The 19,286-nt window shown below is 34.0% G+C and overlaps 1 protein-coding gene across 1 annotated transcript in view; it reads right to left on the bottom strand.

Annotated features, from left to right (window-relative positions):
- The window catches only part of LOC132558230 (dynein axonemal heavy chain 2-like), a 74,422-nt gene extending 55,943 nt beyond the window's left edge, over positions 1 to 18,479 (bottom strand). Inside the window, exons 1-20 of the mRNA XM_060222772.1 lie at positions 18,311 to 18,479; positions 17,826 to 17,950; positions 16,628 to 16,982; positions 15,573 to 15,737; positions 15,026 to 15,264; positions 14,160 to 14,351; positions 13,712 to 13,849; positions 13,302 to 13,409; positions 12,480 to 12,685; positions 11,962 to 12,091; positions 11,639 to 11,821; positions 10,823 to 10,957; positions 5,951 to 6,030; positions 5,023 to 5,169; positions 3,957 to 4,248; positions 3,570 to 3,674; positions 2,957 to 3,127; positions 2,154 to 2,282; positions 958 to 1,169; positions 268 to 468 (exon numbers count right to left, since the gene is read on the bottom strand). Of these exons, the coding sequence (XP_060078755.1) occupies positions 268 to 468; positions 958 to 1,169; positions 2,154 to 2,282; positions 2,957 to 3,127; positions 3,570 to 3,674; positions 3,957 to 4,248; positions 5,023 to 5,169; positions 5,951 to 6,030; positions 10,823 to 10,957; positions 11,639 to 11,821; positions 11,962 to 12,091; positions 12,480 to 12,685; positions 13,302 to 13,409; positions 13,712 to 13,849; positions 14,160 to 14,351; positions 15,026 to 15,264; positions 15,573 to 15,737; positions 16,628 to 16,982; positions 17,826 to 17,950; positions 18,311 to 18,479 (3,482 nt within the window). The remainder of the gene's footprint in view (positions 1 to 267; positions 469 to 957; positions 1,170 to 2,153; positions 2,283 to 2,956; positions 3,128 to 3,569; positions 3,675 to 3,956; positions 4,249 to 5,022; positions 5,170 to 5,950; positions 6,031 to 10,822; positions 10,958 to 11,638; positions 11,822 to 11,961; positions 12,092 to 12,479; positions 12,686 to 13,301; positions 13,410 to 13,711; positions 13,850 to 14,159; positions 14,352 to 15,025; positions 15,265 to 15,572; positions 15,738 to 16,627; positions 16,983 to 17,825; positions 17,951 to 18,310) is intronic.
- Positions 18,480 to 19,286: the final 807 nt, after the last annotated feature.

The following is a 19,286-nucleotide window of genomic DNA, read 5'->3' as shown; positions in this document are numbered from 1 at the left end:
GAACATATATCATGTTTAATATAAGGTTAACTTCACAAAAATTTATGGACCACAGAAAGGTTAAATATGATCATTAATTTTCATTGAAAAAAAAAACAAAATCTGTGGGCACATGATTTCCAGGATAATGTGTTCTGTTAGACTGTTACACTAAAAGACATCCATTTAAAATTGGTGTCAATTAATTTTGCTTTTCCAATTTTCTTGTTAAATAAGAATTTATGAATTCAGAACACTTCTCTAATTTAGATTATGAAGCATGCTTACTTGGTGCCGTTATCCTTGAGGAAGTCATGGAGTTCTTTGAGGCGACTGGTGGCAATCTCACTGAGGAGGGTGGTGAATTTGTTCTGCCATTCCTGACAATGGCCGAGGATGGCATACTTGAGAGGAGAACAATCCAGTAATACAAACTGAATGTTGAGGATGGTTTCCTGAGTCTGCACATTATTGGCGACCTCATCATACCTGTAGGGGACAAAGGTCAGAGGAAAGTTATTGTACAGGACTGTTAAAGTGACTATTTTTTGCGGACTTCTGTTTTTCGACATTTTTGTTGATGGAAAAAAATTACAAAAAAAATACAATAAAAAAACAAAATAAATCCTTGTGAGAAAATGTTTGCTCCTGTCATGTCTTTTGTTAACAATGCAGCATACTTGCTTTAGAATGTTCAGGAAAACAGTAAAAAAAAATAAAACCTATTTAAAAAATAATTGTAATACTCAAAATCAGCTATTGCAAAAAAGTTCAGGGGTGGTCGTGTGATGATATAAATACTGCAATAAGCCTTAGTGACCACAACATCAATTTTAAATAAACGATGGGACTCGGCTTCCTGCAAGAGCTTAATACAAGGCATGGGCTTACTGCTCTATACATATGAGATTTATGAATTGTACTATACAACATTAAATGGAATAAACAAAAAGACTTGGGATATTTATGAAACATCACCTGGCAATATCAGCATCAAAGGAAGACACCTGGGGGTTCAGTTTTTGGTAGCGTTTGATAAACATATCTTTGTTGATCTCCCAGATTTCACGGTAGTTATCCCAAGTACTCAGATAGTTCTGTAGGTTGGTCGCATTTGTCTGCATTCCAGTGTTTATAACTGTCTGGATCTTCTTTGTCTCTTCATCCCGCGAAATAACATCATGGATAGGCTGCACAAATAGCATATTGTATCACCAGTCAGAGAATATAATGTCAAACTTGCTTTAAAGGTCACCTGTATCTAACAAATACCACCTGTATATAACAAATACCTGTCTATAAAGGCCACCTGTATAAAACAAATACCTGTCTATAAAGTCATCTTGTATATAACAAATACCTGTCTATAAAGGTCACCTGTATCTAACAAATACCTGTCTATAAAGGCCACCTGTATAAAACAAATACCTGTCTATAAAGTCATCTTGTATCTAACAAATACCTGTCTATAAAGGCCACATGTGTATAACAAATACCTGTCTATAAAGGCCACCTGTATCTGACAAATACCTGTCTATAAAGGCCACTTGTATCTAACAAATACCTGTCTATAAAGGTCACCTGTATATAACAAATACCTGTCTATAAAGGTCACCTTTATATAACAAATACCTGTCTATAAAGGCCACCTGTGTATAACAAATACCTGTCTATAAAGGCCACCTGTATCTGACAAATACCTGTCTATAAAGGCCACTTGTATATAACAAATACCTATCTATATAGGCCACCTCTACATAACAAATACCTGTCTATAGAAGCTGTTTGTTTTAACCAATAAATGGCTAAAAATACCACTTGTCTCAATCTAATGAAATTCTATTCATAGTAATTGTACCTCTTTATACAGAACAATATCATTTATAAACAGGTTTCAATATACATTACCTGTTCAAATATATAGTCATATAAAATTACAAAACTTTCATTGATGTAGTCAAATCTGTCTATAAAGGTCACGTAAAGCAGAAAAGTGACCTTTATAGACAAGTGGCCTGTGTGACTATTAACTGTATTCATTGGAAAATATCACAAACATGTGTGTGTGAGACAACTTGTCGATCAGTTTTATTAACAAAAATTTTGCCAGCTTTATGAACTGTATGACATATATTCTGGACATTTGTTTAAATCCTTACACACTCTTTACTTACGTCTTTTGTAGAACGTTTCTTGGTCAGAATGTTAGGGAGACGGACAATCGGGGACACAGCCTTGGTCAGTTGACCTCCGATACTGCCAATTACACTTGCCAGTTGTTTTAGTGTTGGCTGGAATTCAACCTGTATCAAAGAAGTTAAATCTATCTTATTATCAAGTCATTTTGATAATATTATGGCATCAATGGTTTAATTGTACAATATTGGCAGTATGACATGGTTTTAGTGTAAAATGGTGGCAGTATAACATGGTTTTAGTGTAAAATGGTGACAGTATAACATGGTTTTAGTGTAAAATGGTGGCAGTATAACATGGTTTTAGTGTAAAATGGTGACAGTATAACATGGTTTTAGTGTAAAATGGTGACAGTATAACATGGTTTTAGTGTAAAATGGTGACAGTATAACATGGTTTTAGTGTAAAATGGTGACAGTATAACATGGTTTTAGTGTAAAATGGTGGCAGTATAACATGGTTTTAGTGTAAAATGGTGGCAGTATAACAAGGTTTTAGTGTAAAATGGTGACAGTATAACATGGTTTTAGTGTAAAATGGTGGCAGTATAACATGGTTTTAGTGTAAAATGGTGGCAGTATAACATGGTTTTAGTGTAAAATGGTGGCAGTATAACATGGTTTTAGTGTAAAATGGTGGCAGTATAACATGGTTTTGGTGTAAAATGGTGGCAGAAATATGATTTGATTCAAAGCATTCATTTACCTAGTCATTTTAGCAGGGCTTATTATAAAATATTGTTTTACTGACAAAGTCTTATTGTGTTATAACAATTCCTTACCTTGTCACCTTGGAGACAAACTTTGACCCTAAACAGTGGGTTAGGGGCAGACTTGCCATCACCGTTCACTGCTTTGGACAGTTCCTGGAGTGACCACTTGATGTTAAGTCTGAATGCCTCCTCCACCATCCTGTCCATCTTCTCTGTGTATCTGTGCCAATGCTGTTGTACCTGTGGAATAATGAAATGGTGTGTGGTAAATCCAAAATAGTTACTATAGTTACCAAAATTCTGTGTCAAAATTTGTCTGTGATGTATGGAATATAGCAGAAAGTTCATCACGATGGGAACTCAACTAATACTGTACAATACTTCACCAGCCTGATGTGAAGTTGGATCAGCCATGTCTGTGCACACTGTCTTGTATTTTGTTTTATCTTTTGGTAAGTCACTGTGTGTTTCTTTAATTATTTGAAAACCCACAACATTTCTCTCCATGTTACAGAAGGAAACCGGAAGCTTTCTAGAAAATAACTCTATCCCATGAGCAGTAGAAAAGTCTTTTGGGCATGATTCCCTGGTTTTCATCCTACTGATACAGGCCAGGATTCTGATGGGTAAAACTATATCTCCACACCTACCCTACCATCAACCCATGAACACAAACACATACCTCCATGCCGTCATTTTTGAACACTTCATATGTATTTCGCATCATCCTGACTAACTCTTCATGCAGGTTTTTCAGTTTTTTTGAAACATTTTCCCTGTGATTTGCCTGAAAAACAGAAAAAAAAAATTTTTCACAGGCTTTTAAGGATGAAATAAAACTGCTAAGAATTGATACTTTGAAATAAAAGCAATTAAGAACTGTAGTCCATTTCAGGACTTTTTCCCGATACATCCTGCTTACATCAAGATGTTAGTAAAATTGCAAAAGTTTGTACCTTGTGACATATGATTGATAAAAAGAATTGTTAAAATCAACCATTTTCTGTGGCACATTGAATGCTTCTTAAGTCTACGAAAAAAGAAATATTGAGAAAAATTATTTCCCAACCTGTTCCTCATCAAATTCCAGGTTTTCGTAGACTTTGCGACTGTCTATGCTTATGAGCAACATATCACTGATTTGGACACACTGTTTAGAAATCTCCATGTTGGCATTCTTGTAATCGTCCACTGTCACTTGTATCTTACTAGCATTGATACGACAATCTGTCACAAAGAAGTCAGAGATTCCCTTTGATGCCCACGTCAGTTTTGTCAAACCAGGATGGATCTTCTTGTCTAGGGAACGAATTCTCTCTTTAAAGAGTCCACGTTCTTCTACAGACAGTGCTGCAATAATTCTGAAAAGAAAAACAAACATAGCTTCATTAATTAAGCATTAAGTTGTTTGTTAGTAGGGTTTATTGACCTGTGAACAACCAGGTTCATTTTAAGATTCTAGTAGCTGGTGGCTACACCACTGAACAACATATGGGAGGTCTTATGCCATAGTTCAATTTGTGTAAAATGTTATGCCTAAAAACACAGCAGTGCCTAATATCAATGCAAACTGGTCCGTTTTTCAGCTTCCTGAGAGAAAAAATCACTTTGGTAGGGTCAGCACTGATCTTACCTTCACCTGAGTTTACACAGGTCAACACTCTACAAATTGAGCCATCATGGCTAGAAGTCTGACACAAACAATTTTTAAAGAATAACTAATTTTATATGATCACTTTTTCTTTTTTCCTTAATCATTATCAATAATGAATGGCATACATACACAAACTGTTCACACAATGTTAACCAAAAGCGGAAATTTCAATCTGGACATACATACTGCTAAATCATCATTTTTGTGATCTTTTTTTTTCGCTGATTTCATCGGTTTTCTGAACCAACAAATTCAACCAACAAATAAACTGTTATTTGGCTGGCTGTTTACAATGAAAATACTGAAAGTTGCTATAAATTTTTTGAACAATTAAAGATTTTACCAAAAGCAAACAATATATATCCCATGACAATAATATTCTTCAGTATTTGGAGCATTTTAAAACTCTGGATTGAAAACTTGGAAAACAAAATGGAGAACTGATAACACAGTACAATGAAGAATCAGTGACTATGTTTACCTGTTGTAGTCACGCACGACTAACAAAACATGTTCCCTCAGAGACCGCAGATCCTCTCGTTTGTTGTACACATCTGTAGCATAGTGAGGAATCTCAAACATGAGGCGTTCCCAGTAATGTATCTCCTGGAAAATCTTCAGCAAACTCCTGTATGTGGCACACAACAAACATCATTACAGACATTTTTATGCCACTTGCACATTTTTACATGAAGTTTAATTTTTTTTCTTTTAGAGGGTGGTGGGTTTGGGGGTGTAATTTTTTTTTCTTTTTGAGGGTTTGTGGGGGGGTGGGGGGGGGGTTTGGGGGTGTAATTTTTTTTTCTTTTTGGGGGTTTGTGGGGGGGGGTTGGGGTTTAGGGGTGTATTTTTTTTTTCTTTTTGGGGGTTTGGGGGGTAATTTTTTTTTCTCTTTTTTGGGGGTAGGAGGTGTCTTTTTTTAGACATGTTTTTGTAACATTGTTTGTTCAACTGAAAGTTTCATCAAACTGACAATGGTGACTTTCTAACAACTTGTCATAATTGTCTATATAAAAAGCTTACCATATCTACCATTATAAAGAATTTTCATACTGGCCATAGTATCTCAATTTAGATTTGGTACTTTTTACTGTCAAAGTGTGTTTGTAGCTTAAGTCATCACCAGTTCTCCATACTGTTTGAATCTTATAATCCTTTTGCATAAAATATTCATTCTATAAGACTATTTCAAAAGTTGTTAAATCCCTTTCATTTTCATAAACTACTGATCCACAGTTTATCATTATTCTATGTAGAATTGTCAATTTCAGTCGATCAGGTGATCTAAGATCAAAAGATCAGAACATTGTGGAGTGACTACACTTGATGAAATCAACATCTGTTGTCATCTTACCTATTGAAAATTACATTTTTCATTGTTTTAACTGCTGAAATCAACATTGTCTTACCTGTTGAAATTGATGTCCAACATGGGAGGCTTCTCACTGCTTCTACACATCAGGGGCACTTCTAATAATTTCATGGGCTCCTGTATAACATAATTACCCATAGTTAACCAGCAGGTGATAATCCTTTGAAATAATTTTATCATTTCATTTGATAATTCTATACAAAAAAAAAAAAAAAAAATCTAAACACTTCTATGGAAAAAAGTTAAACATTAAAGCTCAATATCTTTATTTCAGTACAAAAATGACCAATAGAGTAATTAAATTTTTTTAAATCTTGATTATATTAAGAATAATTACAATATATTTAACTTTGCTTCCACAACTTGATTTTTTCTAATCAGTATACATTGTTTTACATACACAGATAATCACATTTGATACAGCCTTTCAAACTGATACTCTTTTTGGTATTGCTGAATTAGAATGTCTCTCATTAAAACTAAATCTCATGATATGGTTATAAAGCCTGACAAAGTCTAAGAGAAACGAGCTAAAATTGTGGGAGAAGGCTGGACAAGACACAAATACTGAAAAAAAACAAAGGGAAGTAACCCCTTCAAACTATGTTGAATCAAACTGCTGGTCAGAGGAACAAACTTTCAGGTCACAGTGATTAAGCCTTCCATGGCTGAAAGATCAGTTAGAAACGATGAGGGAAGCCTAATGGACAAATAACAGTTTACACTGAAAGGATGGACGAACAATGCCATACCATAATTTGTCCTGTCAGAATATTTAACAGCACATAAAAAGAAAACTGTGTCTTGATATATATCAAATATTATCATACTTGAGAAATATACATGGTATTCAACCAGAAACTCATAAATATCCCCACATACATATTGTTATCTGTTAGTCATAGAGGTAGTATTTAAAGTTATTTCCAGGAACCTGCAGACAAAATTACCATAGCAATATACTATAAAATCATTTTTTTTTGTGGGCAATTTATTTTTATTGAATTCATATGTCCATAAGCTGATAAAATTAGATTTATTGAGTTATATTTATCCACAAAATCATACGTCTACAAAAAATAATTCTTTGGAAAACCACAAAAATTCTGCCCACAAAAAATATGATCTTAAAGTAGTTCATAGTTACAGTCAGTGAAGAACTTACCACCATATATATATGTTTTTTAGTAAACAGTTTTATGCTTAACATGACTAGGAAATCTACACAATAACAACCTGGACAGTCTTGCATTGTTCTCTGTCATGAAAAATTTTCCCTTTTAACCCAAGTCGTCCAGATCACAAAAAATTATCGAAATATGTTATGATACAATTTATTACAGAACATTTGTTTTTCTGATATATTGCTCATAGATATTTTGAAATACTTTTTAATGATAATATTTACATTTAAATAAAACGTCAACAAATGATTTCAATTCAAGAAGATTTCCAAGGAAACTAATTTTTGTAATTGTGTAATTATACCTTGTATGGTTATAAGTCATTTTGCTTCAGAATTTAATAAAATGAAAAATATATATACATAAAAAACAGAGCCACAAATACAAAAAATGCCTGGGAATTTGTGTATAGTCCCCTCCGTATTTAAACAGAAACTTTACTAAAACAGCTTGGAAACATTGATAATTCAGTCTGGGACTTTGAGTCCCCTCCATATTTAAATGTTACTGATGCAGCCTGGAAACATAGTTAATTCTGTTTGGGACTAAAACAGCTCAGAAACATTGTTTATTCAGCCTGAAGCTGCTTTTAAAGTCAGATCACATTTAATTCATTTCTATAGTACTTACATAAATAATTTATACATGCCACTCTGAAATATTTTCAAATTCTAGATTTCATACCACTTGCAGCTGTTGTAACTATAAACAATGGAGACTTGTCTCTGGCTTTAGTTTCAATATAATTGAAAAAAAAAAAATCAAACAAACAACAACAAAAAGACAAGAGTATCAGTGAAACTGATGATTACTCCCCGACCATGACTTTACTAGATACAGCTTTAACAAACAGCAATAATTCTGTAGTTAAGAGGTTACAGGCTCTGAATTCAGCATACTGCACTTTCACTTAGTATGACTGATGTAAACACCAAGTTTCATAGCATTCCAGATTTCAAGCAAGCAAAATTATGTTCATGGCACAAAATTTTAACACTAGGCAGTGACTCTGCTACTGAGGGGTTAAGGGACATGAATTTGGTATACTACACATTCCCTTAGCATGACCAATGTAAAGTTGGGGCAAAGTTCTGCTGCAAACACAAAAGAATTCAAGGACAAGGCAATGACAATATGCTCTACCAAAATTTTTCAGGGAGCATAGAAACAAAAAAACATACTAAATAAATAAATTGAACACACATTCTGCACAACTACTTATGGAAAACTCTTCACACTTTTTTTCTTGAAGTAAAAAAAAAAAGGAAGTAGAAAAACATAGACGGTATTATTTTTTTAACTAGTAATTTTAAAAGTGTTAACTGACAAATCAACAGTTTTGTGGTGTGAGAGTAAATTAGAGCCCTAGACCTCTACCAATATGACAACTGTTCAATGTCATTTATGAAAGATTTTGTTTGAGTGACGTCATTATTTTTGCAGACACATGTACACAATAGTATGGATAATAGCATGGAAGACCTAGAACTGTTGCCCTAAACTATAGCCTCAGGATGAGAGGTTTGACCATCCCCTTCATACTCATTGAGTAACTGTTTTGATATCCCACAGTCAATTTACTAAACATGCACATTTTCCCATTGTTAAAACCGTTGATAAATGTTAACATGAACACATCGTTGTAATACGTGTATAGACATTAGTCAATGTTACATTTTCCACTTTGATAGCATGCTTAAGTAGATTTGGTCTCCATTCTCCTTCCCTGACTCATATTAATGACATAATGCTGAAAGGTCAAAAGGCCAGGCTAGCGGACATAAAGCCCGTTAAATGAAATAAATAGATAAGTAAATACTGACATATGTCCAGTACATTTTTTTTAAACCTATAACAGATTTTATTATTTCACTATAACGTTTGTAATCTTTATGATTCATGCTGACATAAGAACTCTGAATGTCTATGATTTAACAACTTTGAGTAATTTTGAGACTTTGATTGCTGTAGTCACTTTTACTGTTCAGTTATTGTTTTATGAACCAAATGGTTTTAACAAAGGAGAAATGCCTCTTTAATCAACTTTTCACACTTCAACCTTTAATTCATTCTAGTGAAATGTATTATCACAAATAAACAAACACAATGAAATCTGAATCTGTGACTTTAAACAACTCTTTAGTCAAGGAATCTCGAAAAAAAGTCAGAAGCATTTTTGAGAAAATGACATTACCAATCATGAATATTTCATGTTTAATATTCTAAAACAATATTTTATGAGGAAGATTTATATAATTTCTTGTAAAGTAAATCTTGATCACAAATACTATTCCCTATAGTTCAAGTGTTTTGTTATTAAAGAAACTTGGAAAAATAACTTTTTATCTTTTTAAATGAACATTTTTATATGAGCCAGAGTAAGGGGAGAGGAGGACCACCCTGTTGTAAACTTTTTTATGTGGTACCCAAGTATATACCTACCGGAATATTCATGATAACAGCAGTTGAAGAACAAATCTGCAGAAAATATCTAATGCTATATATTTGTACTTAAGAACTGAATTCTACATCACCACCATATGATCACAAAATCCTACGTCATAGATGTACTGTAGGATAGCCAAGGATAAAATACTACAATATTATGGTCGGTTGATGGCTAGGAATGAGACCCTAAACCAATGAAGACATCATTATTTACCTAAAAGCTTAGAACAATAGATCAACCTCATTTAATGTCTTTGTTCCCCTTGCTAAAAAAAATCTGAAATTTCAAGCGCCACACCAAAACTTTCTTTAGCTACAAAACCTACGGAAGCCAAAAAAAAATTTCAAAGAACAGATACAGTTAGCTGAAAACACATTACCACACAGATTTTGTCTTTTGTGTAAACATCATGAAATGAATATTATCTTCTGACTAATGTCTGAAGTCTGTGATCAGTTTATTCATTTTCAGTAAACTTTCGCTATAATTTTCAAACAAGAAAATAAAGTCTTCAAATCCAAGCAGCACAAACCACTCCAAGAAAATGATAAAAAGGGAGATCAACATTTGTATTCTACATCAGCTTGATAATTCTATGTAGATTTGCCATTCACAGAAATCATAGAAAAAGAGGAACTGATAGATACCAAGAAGGAAAAGTACAAGAAAATTCTTTTCAAACGAAAAAAAGTAATAAACTTACACTTATCTGCAAAATACACAAACAGTAAGATTTTAATTTAGTGTACAAAATGAGAAGATCAAAACCCCTGCTAATATTCATTGTACATTTTTTTTTCATTTGTCCTCAATTCAAATAATGCTACATAGAAGAAAATTCTACTTGTGAAATGTATCATAAAAACAGCAAAACAAACAAATTCACAAAAAGATGTTAATGTATCCAATCACAAACAAACTAAAACAAATATTTTACTTTTTAACTTTAAAACAAGATCAATGAATTTCAACGAAACTTTAATTCTTAATATATTTTTTAGAAAAAATTTTGGCTGTAAAATTTCATTTCAAATTAATATTTATTCCTTTTGAATTTTAAGCTAAAACTTTTACTTCATAAAGATAAGATATAGTTTGATTTTCTTCAAAATCTTCTTGTAACATACTGAGTATAATTCTATTTAACGAAATTCATATATTCCTTGGCAATGAGCCTAGAACTATCAAATTACATTTCAGAGATATTTAAATTTAGTTTCAAGTTCAAACGTACAAAACCAAAACAGGACAATAAGAATATGGAATAATGAATTACCTTGTCAACTGTCTGTGTCCATTCGTGGAAAGTTTTACGAATGTACTCATCAAGGGCAAGACAAAGTTGTTGGTACTGTGTTCTCACCTCCTCACCAGATCCAATGTGAGGCAGGAAGTGAGCCCTATCCAGGATCTATATAAAATATAACATATATTATAATAAATAATAATAAAAAATATGATGTAATAAATAATAATAATAAATATAATATAACAATATTCTCCACACAATCACTATTACACAGGTTAATTGTAAAGATATATATATGATAGTTAATGATTAATAAAGTTTTCATCATGATAAGTCCTTCTCCAGACAACTCTTCACCAGTAGGATCATACCACAAACAACGAAATATCAAAATGTGAACATTTTACCCACAATTCCTCTTTTAAAGTATCTAAACATATGTAAATTTCTATCATTAATACATGTACTGTAAAAATTGGAATTTTTTAGAGCTTCTACTTTCGAGAATGGATTCTGACCATGAGAGAGAAACCTTGCAAATAAGATTAACATGAAGAAAAATGATAATCTGTTTGGTGATATCTGTTAAAAGTAGATCCCTTTTCCATCAAGCTTTTGGTAAATCCTTTAAAAATTAAACTGTCTAATAATAAAAACTTTACTAATAAAATTGTTATACTTGTGACTATTTCTCACCGAATACATCACAGTTTGTTTGACTTGTTTTTTTTTTTGCTAAGACGGGATATATCAACACTTTAAAAGTAAAACCGCATTCATATTTTCCATTTTTTCTTTTTGAAATTCAACAAAAGAGTTTTTCAATAAAATACCACTACACACCATCATGCCTCTTTCTATTCTACGTTTCAGTTGTCGGGCCCAGAGTCCTTGGCCAGCAAATTTCGGGTGACTTGGTGACTGTTTGAGAGATTTCTGAGTAAGCTCTTTCTTGACAGCATTCAGCTCCTCGTTAAACATCGTGTACACATCCACCGTCTTCTTGTCTATAGTTCGTTTGATAGCCTGAATAGGACAGAAAAATTATTAGGCATGCTCGCTGATATGTTTCATATTGTGATTAAAAGGGAATAAAATTGTTCACAACTTTGAGATGGTAAAAGTCTTACTTCATCAAAAGGTGACATATTTTCAAAGTTACTTACTTCTCTCGAGGCCAAGTGCATGAAAATGTCAAGAAGTTCTACACCTCCTTCAACGGTGTTGACTGTATCAAAAGCTGATGTGATAACGTTCTGCATCATCACCTCCAAATCCTTGATACCAGCTCGGAACCTATCATCACAAAAGTTGTCTCATTAGTGGAACTATATATGAGCAAACATTTGTGATAGTCACAATGAAAACATAAACCTATTGTTTAGATTTTTTATTGATATCTCTGATCAATGTACCATTATTCACAGACCAAAAAAGATTTCTTTATCATTTCTTCTGGAATTAATTATTGAGATTTTTTATCAATTTAGCATAGTTATGGTTTTTTTATGAGAAATTATAAATTTTGATTATTTTCAAAGATGGAATAAAATAATGAAAAATGAAATTGGTCTGTTTCATAATTTCATGGAAAAGAGATCAGATTTGCTTCCAGTTTTTGGTAAAAATTGTGAAAATTTGAGTCCTTGAATAAAGACTTTATTGTATATAAAATAATACATACTTCACATAGTCATCATGCCATGACGTGGCTTTGACATCTAAAATTGTGTTTTTCACAGAACGAAGCTGACTGAGATTTTTCTCAAATGTTGCCTCAATTTCCAGTAGACTTCTAGCAATCTCTGGGCCCTTCTGTCCAGCAAAGTGAGGCATGTCTGTTTTCTCTCCCTCTTCTCGACGAGCAAAATGGATCTGGGCCTCACACACCTAGAGACAAAGTACTTATCTTACTGAACATGGTCATAAATTTTATAACAAAGACATTATTTCTAGTAAAAAGGAAGATTACAGACTTGCTAAGATATTACAGGACATTGATACAATATTCATTAGCATTTCTTACGGAAACTTCTAAAGACGAGGGTGGACTTGCTACCAAGCATACCCTTATTATTGGATAGATACAGCATTATCATGCAAAGGAGGACTCTGTGAATCAGTTTTTATTAGTAATCAACGTCTTCAAGAACTAACAAGAAACAGTGAAAATTTGTAATGAAACAATTTTTTCCTGTTAATACATTTTTGTACAGTACAAACACTTTGCAACAAATCTGTAACGATCAGGTATCAAGTTCTGTCACACGACCAGTTCGTTGATTATTTTCCAGGTGTTTTATTTTCATTGATTTTATGGGTACTCTTCAATCGTATTTTCAGAAAATGATATACACTTAATTTTAGTAAAAGTGGATTTTATCATTTTTTTCCACAAAGAAAAACTTTTTTTTTTTTTAAACGTAGATCTAAGGCTCACAAATATATATGACTTTACAGTATACACACTGAGGTGTTAAGTGTAAGGAAAACAAACAAGACCTACTCCAATTAAGTCCTTACACCTCTGTACAAAAGCATCAATCTGGGCAAAAATGCTGCTCTTATCTAGCACCCATCCCACTGGTGAGAATTTGTGATGTAATTTTGACATCTGAAAAAAGACACAAAAAATGTTGTGAAATGATACAAATCATTTACAAATATAAACATAACGAAAACAATTTCGGCATATGTACATTCAAAATAGTTTTTGTGTTTAAACTTAATTTCACTGCTATGAGGTAAAACATTAATTATCTAGTGCCTTTTTACTCAATTTATTTCATGTACCAAGTTAAATAGGGATCTTTTCATTAAGTTCATAACTTAATCAAAACTGTAAAATATTTTTTGCAAACAAGTTCAAATATTAAAAATGAAAAAAAATAATAATCTAGCAAAAGATTTAAGTACCTTGCTGTAAATTTCCTTCCAATTCTCACAACATTCGATACACTCGTTGAGAGACTTCATCCCTGTTTGTACATGGCCATCAAAGATCTTGTCAAGGTTGATTTCCTTACAACACCTTCGAATAATCTCATTACTCATCTGTAAAAAAAACATACAAAATTTTAGTACATCATCTTATCATCAGTTACACCAGCTAACTAGCTTGTCCAATTTAGGGCCTGAGAGCCCCCAGAAGTACACAATGTTTATTATCGCTGATGTCACCTAGTGGCAAATTAAGAAATAAAGGGGGCTTTACCCAAGTATCAGTTTACAATTTTTTGATACCTATTCATACTTTCTACTAAGTTTGGTTGCACTGTAATTCTTATGATAAAATTCTTAAGAAACAAGTTTCTCAAAAAAGTTTTTAGCATGATAATGTCTAAATGAAATAAAGATAGTCTACCTTCTTGAGTATTCCTGTGAGCCTCTCTCTGGTTTTGTAGAATTCCGAGTTGACCCAGATCATCCTAATGGTACTGAGAATCTTGGGTAACATGGCAGGGATATCTTTGGGTTTGGCTTCAGACAACTCAAAACATGGGTCTTTCAGTACCATGAGGAACTTGAGGTTACTTTCTGCCTGCCTTGACCCTTCCTTTAAAAAAACATTGACAATATATGAGAATAGCATAATGTAGTGAGACAAATACATAACTGGAATATTCCAAGCAAATAACTATTCTTAAATTTCACCCTCTTTGATTTCTGACTTTGTTAAACTCCACCTACTTTGATTTCTGACCTCGTTAAACTCCACCTACTTTGATTTCTGACCTCGTTAAACTCCACCTAGTTTGATTTCTGACCTCGTTAAACTTCAACCACTTTGATTTCTGACCTCGTTAAACTTCACATAGTTTGATTTCTGACTTCGTTAAACTTGAACCACTTTGATTTCTGACTTCATTAAACTCCACCTAGTTTGATTTCTGACCTTGTTAAACTTCACCTAGTTTGATTTCTGACCTCGTTAAACTTCACCTAGTTTGATTTCTGACCTTGTTAAACTTCAACCACTTTGATTTCTGACCTCTTTAAAGTTGAACCACTTTGATTTCTGACTTCATTAAACTCCACCTACTTTAATTTCTGACCTCGTTAAACTCCACCTAGTTCAATTTCTGACTTCCTTAAAACTTCACCTAGTTCGATTTCTGACCTTGTTAAACTTCAACCACTTTGATTTCTGAGTTTGTGAAACTTCTCCTACTTTGAATTCTGAATTCCTGAAATTTTATCAACCTTGATCTCATAAAACATTATACTCACCTTGATTTCTGATGAGAGTTTGAGGAACGGTGCAACATATGAGGACTTGGCCATCTGGAGAACCTCCGTGATTTTCTTCACTCCCTGCTTGTCCAGCTGAGTACTTATGCCTGTCAGATCTGTACATCTGTTCTTCCAAAACTCAATCTCATCCAGGGGGCCAGAGTTCTCAGCCATCTCAAAGGCATCCTGATTATTGAGCACTTCCTTGATTTGTCTAGCCCAGTGTATCATAGCAGCTGAAAATAAGTTATCAATCTGTAACAGCTCACTGATAATATCTCTTTTCTTTTGAATTGAATTGTGTTTATCAAGACTATACATAAACTATCTACATACCTTCTTGACTATCACTGCAAGCAATAAATTAGAAAGTTGTGTACAAGATAGATATTAAATCCACCATTTCCAATATGTCATATTTTCAAGGATCCATTTTTTCGCAGTTTCACTCTATACTTGAAAATAATGGAAAATGAAACTTTTCAAATTCAACAACTTTTCCGGTATAAAAAAAGCACTTTTTACTGAGGTGTGGAAAACTCACTCTCCAGTCTCTGGACCAGCTCCTTGTTTTTGGCAGCATCCTCTGAGGTGAGGCGGAGTCCTTCTGTAGGGATGTATAAGACAGTCTTACCCTCTAATTTCCATCTTGTGTCCGTGAGGTTGGCAAGAAACTTGTGTAATTGAGCTGAAAAATCATTCTTTATACCTGATGCAAGCTAAGGATTGATTGATTGATTGATAGAGATTGATTGATTGATTAATTGATTGATTTTGATTGATTGATTGATTGATTGATTGATAGAGATTGATTGATTGATTAATTGATTGATTAATTGATTGATTAACTGATTGATTGATTTAATTGATTGATTGATTAATTAATTGATTGATTGATTGATTGATTGATTGATTGATTGATTGATTTTGATTGATTGATTGATTGATTGATTGATTTTGATTGATTGACTGATTGATTGATTTAGAATATATGTAACACAACAATGAATAAATTTTCTGAGGACAGATCTATAGATAATTAATAATCAATATGATATTTCTTTTATCCTTCAGACCAATGTGTGACAACACGACAAAGCTCCATCTTCAAAAAGGCTAATGATTCTGTGACTGCCACAAAGGTAAACAAGCCCACAAGGCAATGACCAACTGATATAGGAATTTTAACAGAGACATACAGTCTTTTGAATTTTTGAATTGAATATTCTATGCCACTCAACAGAAGTCTGTAAAATGATCAAATGAATATTCTTTCAAACCTGTCTATAAAGACCATTCGAGAAAGCATATAAAATTGGCCTTTATAGACAAGAGTGTCAGTATCCCACTGATGTCCAAACGAAACACTTCATCTAATTTTTACATTCTGTCCATTTTTATTTCGTCCACATATAAGCTGCACAAGCGTCTGACCAGCGAGAAAAAAAACAAAGTAGAAAATATGATAGATTAATATAAATAGCAGGCATTGGAGAATGTTCTTCCAATGAATACTGGTTACAGAAGCAATGACATAAAAAGTTTAAACCATCAACATTCTATATAATCATTTCCAGCTAAATGATAGAAAAAGGATACTGTCTGGCCAAGTTGTGTTCTCAAAAAATATTGGAGCATAGATTCCCATCATCATTCGCAAGAGACTCTCAATATGCATGCCCTTGACAGTGCCATACTGGACGACGGTCAAGAAATTGTCTGTAGTGAGCTCCTTGACTTTGGCCGATTTGATCAGGTAGGTGAGCTGATCTACTAGAAAGGTAGGGATAGCATGCTCAATGGTGAAGCCTTTGAACGGGTCAATATAGGCCACCATTAGTTTGACAGATGGGTCGTCGATGAAGGCTTGGACAGCTTCTTCGTGCTGCTCTTTCCACATTTCTTCCTTCAGATTCTGTACTGTGACTCGTTCCTTTATCAATGAGTACTGTGAGAAAGAATTAGAAAATCATCCAGAATGTTTCTGCATCATTTCATTTATTACTTTATGTCTGTGTTGCATGTTTTTGTTAATTCAATTTTGATTAACCTCTATCCTGTTTGTAATTTTGGCCTCATCAGCTTCTGACTCCAGCAGTGCAGCCATGTAACTGAGCAACATAGCTCTACTGACCACTGCAACTGATAACCGTATATGTCACATCCTGATAATTGTTTCCTACAATGGTACCACTCTCTGACCACTGCACCTCTCTCTGACCACTGTATCCCTCTCTGACCACTCTACCACTCTCTGGCCACTGTACCTCTCTCTGACCACTGCACCTCCCTCTGACCACTGCACCTGTCTCTGGCCACTGTACCTCTCTCTGACCGCTGTACCTCCCTCTGACCACTGCACCTGTCTCCGATCGCTGTACCTATCTCTCTGACCACTGTACCACTCTCTGGCCACTGTACTTCTCTCTCTCTGACCACTGCACCTCCCTCTGACCACTGCACCTGTCTCTGGCCACTGTACCTCTCTCTGACCACTGCACCTCCCTCTGACCACTGCACCTGTCTCTGGCCGCTGTACCTCTCTCTGACCGCTGTACCTCCCTCTGACCACTGCACCTGTCTCTGACCGCTGTACCTATCTCTCTGACAACTGTACCACTCTCTGGCCACTGTACTTCTCTCTCTCTGACCACTGCACCTCCCTCTGACCACTGCACCTGTCTCTGGCCACTGTACCTCTTTCTGACTGCTGTACCTATCTCTCTGATAACTATTATCAAGGATATCAGTATCTGACCCCAGCAGATCAGTCTACTTAACTACAAATGCTACGTACCACTGTGATTACATCAACAGCTGCAGCCTCCTCAGCCTCTACTTCACTGCCTCCTACATCAGCAACAACACCAGTTACCTCCCCTTCACCCTGTTCTCCTTCTCCGGGCTGTAATGCACCCTCAGCTGTCAAAAGAAAATCCAAAAATATTAGACTCAGAAATAATTTTTACGTGTCAATGTGAATTATGTAAAAACTAAAATTCTTCCACATCAGTGAATATCTGTGAGGGATTCATTAACTAATACAGTATACATTTTTATGAAGACATGTTTTAAAATTGTTTCAATTTATACATTTAATCTTGTCATAGGAGCTGCCATATCAGAGTAAAGGACTTTAAGACATACCAAAAAATAAATTACATTTAACTTTTGAAATATATCTATCCAAAATGATATAAAAGAAACTTTGTATTTTTTCACAACTTCAGATCACTATAACTGTGTACATTTAAAAAGTGAAATAAAGTTTAAAATTCTTACAAGTTGCTGCAGCATTTTCATCTTCAGCTGCGACTAGTGCTACTTCAGTAGGCAAGGGGGTGTTGCTTTTGGATCCCTTGGGGGTTCCAGATTTGGGAGTGTTCACCTTGGATCCTCTCTTAGATCCAGGTTTGTTAGGGGTCGTCGTTCGTGATCCCTTTTCTGACATGTCTGACTTTTTTTCAGTTCATCAGTATAAGAAAAGTCTGGGATCCAATTTTAAAAATTAATTCTGAAAAAAAGAGATAAAAAAATATTCAGAAAGTTAAAATACCTATAAAAAACTGATTGTACTAGTTAGTTAAAACTATTTTAAAAACTGTATCACAGTGCATGTATTAATACTGTGATGCTGCAAGTAAACTCTATTTTGATTATATACAGACAGGAAAACAATGGCTGTTAAATCACAGGTCTTAGACTACATATGTTTAAATGATCTAAATTACACAAAGATGATAATCAAGCAAAAGAAAACATGAAAAGTAAAACTTGGAGAATAACTCTCTTAGCCATGCTGACCCTGCTTGACTTGAGAGACTTAAATAGAAAGTCCAGGAAACTACGAAAAAATTACCAGATGCTGATTGACAGTTGTGTGACTCTAAAATCATCTAATTTCACCCCTCATTAGAGGGATACCTACTACACAGAGTAACCATGTCTACCTGATATTCGCCTGTGAGACAATGTCCGGCAACAGGAGGAGTCACAGAGACATAAAACCAATCAACCAACCAACCAAAACCCGAACTTATGGGATGATTGACAGCCTAGCTGGACAACAAGTGACCTTTTAGTACCTAGCCTCATTGCAATTCACAAAGAATCTCCTTGAACTCTAAGGTACAAATGTACAGATATTTCCTGGAACCACCAAGTTAATGGGGATGGTATCTATTTTCCCACTTTTCAGGTAACAATGAAATATTTTTGAATAAAATCAATAAAAGACAAGCTAATCATCATTTGAAAG

Source organism: Ylistrum balloti, unplaced genomic scaffold, assembly GCF_031769215.1.
Source record: "Ylistrum balloti isolate Yb309-2 unplaced genomic scaffold, AGI_CSIRO_Ybal_v1 Utg370772, whole genome shotgun sequence".
In the NCBI taxonomy this organism is placed as follows: domain Eukaryota; kingdom Metazoa; phylum Mollusca; class Bivalvia; order Pectinida; family Pectinidae; genus Ylistrum; species Ylistrum balloti.
The sequence above is the reverse complement of the archived record's forward strand: the minus strand, read 5'-3'. Positions and strand labels throughout refer to the sequence as shown.